Genomic DNA, 5,066 nt, shown 5'->3' with positions numbered 1-5,066 from the left:
TACACACGATCAAACCAAAACTCTTCTTTATACATCAAAAACATTGTGGGCAAGTATTATATAGTTTGCTAAGATGACATCACTGTCACCAATAGTATAATCACAACCACTGAGTCCATGCCGTGTGGATTACTTTCTTCATCTTCCCATTTCAAAATTAGATATCCAGTATTGTAATATGAAAAAGTTTGTGGGGTCCTTTCACAAATTTCCAAAACTCTAGCCACCTGATTGCAAAAACGCGTCCCTTACAGTAACCTCTGTTCTTCCCTTCAAATCCTTTTTTTTTTTTTTTTTTTTTTTTTTTTAATTTTAAAAAATTTTAAAAATTAAAAAATTTTAAAAATTTTAAAAATTAAAAAATTAGGAAGAATCTTAAAGTTTATGAACATGCTCAAGCAACTACTTGGAAGCTCACTCTAGAGCTTGTCATGGAAAGTGTCCACGTTTCAACCAAATTCTCATCTTGGTTTCTCTCTATATATACTCTTTACCTCCCTCACTTCATTTCCCAATCCTCAAAATAACACAAAACATCAAGACAAACCGACAACTTTTGTACTACATTGTATCTTGTCTCTTTTTTCTGTTGCATGGGAGAGCCGAGCTCGATGGGGAGACACGGCGCTGCAACGTCGATCTACCGAGGAGTTCGAAAGCGTAAATGGGGCAAATGGGTTTCCGAGATTCGCGAACCGGGAAAGAAGACGAGAATATGGTTAGGTAGCTTTGAGACACCGGAGATGGCAGCTGCAGCCTACGACGTTGCTGCCTACCATTTCCGTGGTCGCGACGCACGTCTCAATTTCCCTAATCTTGTCGACTCTCTTCCCTTACCTCTTGGTTCTTCCTCTGATGACATCCGTCTTGCTGCTCACGAGGGAGCGTTGCGGTTACGAACAATGCCGACCGTTGTGCCTGAGAGAAGTGGAACGGGTGGGTTGGGATTGGCCCCGGTTACAGTGCGGTTGTCGCCGAGCCAAATTCAGGCGATTAACGAGTCGCCGTTGGATTCGCCGAAGATGTGGATGCAAATGTCGTCGGAGAGTTTGGTGATGGAGGAGTATTCAAATGAGGATGAAATGTGGGAGAATATGCAGAATGATTCGCTGTGGGATCCTTAGGCTTATTGGGTAACACTATTTTTTTTTTATTTTTTTGTTTAGATTAAGAATATAAAAACGACAACATAGTTTTCATGAAAAATATGAATTGGGTTGTGTGTTAAACTAAGTATAGTATGAGATTAGATTAGATTAGATTAAGGAAGGTGGGTTAGTTAAGAAGATTAATTAATTAAGACCCCTTTGGAATGGGTCAAATGAAGGAAAGGGTGGTTTTTATTTTCCCCTTTTTTTCGAAATTGAATGGGAGACATAATTGGAGGGATTAATTGGGCCCATCAATTCCATTTGTAAATAGAATACTAGAATATTAGTGGTTAGGCAATATGAGTGTGTGGTGTGTGCATTGTCCAATCACATTTGTATCATGTTTATCCTAATGAACTTCATTATTATTATTATCACAACATTCTCTCTCTCCCTCTCCACGAACATCTTTTGTGTCACGGTAGTCTGCTCGAGTTCCTTTAGTAAACTTTTGTTATTGGGTTAACTATATACTTAGACATCTTTTTAGTGATTCACATGACATTATCACATAAGGATATTCCTATATTTTTTTAATCCTAACTTAAATTGTTGCATTTGTAAATTTTTTTCAACTCAAGCAATTTTTATTATTTAGTAACTTAATTATAAATTTTTTAGGTTAGCGGGTTTGAGTTGTATAAGTCATTTATTCAATTTTTTTTTTTTTAATTTTTCATAAAAGTAAAATGCACTTTGTAAAATATTTATTTATTTATTTGAATTAAGATTTTAGCTCGATTTTAATACATATTTTTAAAAAAATATTTTTAAAATTGTTAAAAATTATTCCAAAGAATAATTATGAAAAGGTAAACTCAATCTAATTTTAAGAAAATTTAGGAACCAACTCAGTACATAAAATTTTTATTTATTTAAATCGAAAATCTAACTAGACTCGAATAAGTTTATCACTCAATAGTAACCATATGAGTTAAGTTGAATTAATCAAGTTATCGAGTTTTTCGAGTCATAATTTTTTTTTTTTAACGCATCTAATTTCAAGTTAATTTTTTTTTTAGACAATTAAAGCATGTGCAACAAATAAAGCTTTTAAAGTAAAACAAAGATAAGCAATATAACTTTCATAATTTTTATTAAAATTTCCTTCACTTAGTTTTGTTTTCTCCTTAAATTTTTGTGTATTTATAGTGTTCTTTTCAATAACTTCATTTATATAATTGCAACAAATTAAAATTGTACCAATTAAGTTTTCATAAGTAATTTACGAATTTATTGTCAATAGTGAGTTATAGATATGACAATTTTTACCATATCTAAGGTTAAGTAAATTGAACTATACCTTTGTATTATTGTTAACCTAAAAAAAAAGAAATAAAGACAGACAATAACATGAGAATTAAATACAAAATGAAATCTCACTATAAGACGGTGCTATATTAAAATTTATTAGAGAATGGGAAATGGGCTCGATATACAACTACAAGTCAAAATACATATGACTCAAAATGTAAAAATGAAATGACGCTCCAAAACGACTCCCCCTGTGACTTTGCAACTATTGAACACTCATCCAGCTTGACCAACAACATGCAAACACTTGAAAAAGAGAGGGGTAAGTATAAAAATATTGAGTAAGCAACCTACATGTAGACTCTCATCACATCCTTATCCTAGTAGGTATCCACGGGATTTACTCTGGGCTCTAGGAAGTTCAGGCCTAGTCTCTATTGCTATTTGAGCATCTATGGTGCCGAAAAGTTCTGAATAGTACTTTAGCTGCTCACGAACTCACCTTGGGTATGGAGAAGGTGGTTCACATTTTTTTGACGTCGTGGATCTGCCAAACGACAAGTCCCTTCTTTACGGTGAACTATTTTTATGTTCTTTAATTTAGGTAGCTTACTTTGTCTGTGCTATGTGAAATCGGTGTCCTAGATCAAGGTGCTACCTCGTAGAACTCTCTATGGCAGAGATAGTATGGTGTGCGCTAGCCTTCTCATCATCAATGGGAGGTTAGTTGGTGGATCATCCCATAGGGCCATATAGTCACCTTAAATTGGGGGAGCGACCCCCCCTATGCGTGCCGGTTTCAATGATTACCGAGTGATTCACGTCCCCCCATAGGATGGATCTACAGTATAGAGTAATCCAAATGAACTATTAGATCACACAACTCTAATTGGCCTCATGTGTGGTTCGACAGTATAGGTATTGGACTGGTACTCGACAATTTGGGTCTCAAAGTGAAATGGGTAGCAGAGACTCACCAACTAACCAATGGGTAGTGGAGACTCACCAATTGGACTGGTACTCGACAACTTGTATTCTAATTATGCATATTATCTTTCTAGCTTTGCATAAAACATAAACACGACATGCTTCTCGGAAATCTCAATTTAGGGGCATAACGGTAATTATTTCATAACATACCTACAATATATACTCATCCAAAAACGCCCTTCCAAAATACTTAACTTACATTTTCTAACCACTAAGTTAAGGAATATTTGCATGTTAGCACGTCCTAGCGATCTCTAAAAGTATTACTTACCTAAAGTTTGTGTGGCTACTTATTTGGATATTGCATATCTTCTCGATCTGACCTTTTCGTTTGTCAGGAGCTTCAAATCTTTTGAAATTTCTCTCGTAAGTTCGAATTCAACTTAAAATAGGATTAACATCAAAATTAGAGTGAAAAACAGTCACACGAGAGTTGAACAAGAGTCGAATGGGTCAAGGATAGACGTACCCTCGGTGTGTCATAGGTTTGTTGTAGAAGACCTCGAAGGTTAACAATTAGGCATGGAGGAGATCATGTTTGAGTTTGAAGGTACGGACTTCGGATTTTTCAGAAACTTCAACAAACAAAATCTCACTCGATTCTTCACGAAATTGAGCTAAACTTGTCTTGTTGGATTCGTCTTGGAGAGTTCTAAAAAATTGCATAAGGGATCGATACCTATGATAGACCACGTGCGCACGTGGAAACGAACCACGTGCGCACTAATTAACCAATTTTCTAAGATAGACCAAGTAAATATTTCAATTATTTTGAAAGAAACACTCATAGGAGTTCAATCAGGTTCCGGCAATGGAATTGAAGCAGCTTTATTACTGAGTTCGCATCTTCTGCCGATTGTCAGCCTGTTCAGTTGACCTCAGAGGATTCCAGTCACCCGGCACAACATCTTTCTTTTCGGCGGCGAAACCATTATGTTGCCCAGGCTAGGACTACTCCAGAAGATCAGCAGTCAGGACCCCAAATATCTATAGTGGTCTACTGTAGGTTTCCTTTCCCTCCTGGGAACCCCATGTTTATCAAAGACCCATGCGATCTGGTACAGAGCCTTCACCCCAGAACCTTTTCTTTCCTCTATCCCCTTCTCTAGAAAGGGAAGAACTGGAGCCAGAGCTAGTTGGGTTGGGGTGAACCGCCTATAGTTTAATATATCCTCTCAATCAGCGGATTTGGATTCCTTCCTATATATATCCACTCATGTCTCGGTCTCACTGCTTCGCACCTTTTCGATTCATTCGCCGCCATCCTCTATCGCAGCGGAGCCATGTCCATCTCGACGCTTGAATGGGTTTCCCCGACCAGCTAAGAAAAATTTCTTTCCCTAAATCGGGCCCGAGACATTCAACAATGTTTGTAAGCATGAACTTTAACTAATTTAAACACGATATTGGAGGTCTAAGAGAAATGGATTTCTTACCAGTTTAGATCGTAAACATGAATTATGGTTTCCGCTACACTAATATCGACTCTGATTGATTTGTTGTGGGACTATGGCATAATGTAGATGAATGTACCAGGTTGATTGTGCATGATGAATGTGAATTATTACTCGTTAATGTCCCCCTAGAAGCATGATGGGATGTTGGAAAACATGTTTATGCCTTGATTACATTTGGATTTGATTCTTTGTGACCTAGAGTTACTGTATGCTT

At 36.7% G+C, this 5,066-nt stretch overlaps 1 protein-coding gene across 1 annotated transcript; it reads left to right on the top strand.

Moving 5' to 3' along the window:
- Positions 1 to 429: 429 nt before the first annotated feature.
- Positions 430 to 1,525, top strand: LOC111789319 (ethylene-responsive transcription factor ERF021-like). The gene has a single exon (XM_023670045.2). It carries the CDS (start codon positions 594 to 596, stop codon positions 1,122 to 1,124), a length of 531 nt encoding a protein of 176 aa, XP_023525813.2. The 5' UTR covers positions 430 to 593; the 3' UTR covers positions 1,125 to 1,525.
- Positions 1,526 to 5,066: the final 3,541 nt, after the last annotated feature.

Source organism: Cucurbita pepo, chromosome 2 (assembly GCF_057944985.1).
Source record: "Cucurbita pepo subsp. pepo isolate OVF chromosome 2, ASM5794498v1, whole genome shotgun sequence".
In the NCBI taxonomy this organism is placed as follows: domain Eukaryota; kingdom Viridiplantae; phylum Streptophyta; class Magnoliopsida; order Cucurbitales; family Cucurbitaceae; genus Cucurbita; species Cucurbita pepo.
This window is presented reverse-complemented; position numbering and strand designations above follow the sequence as displayed.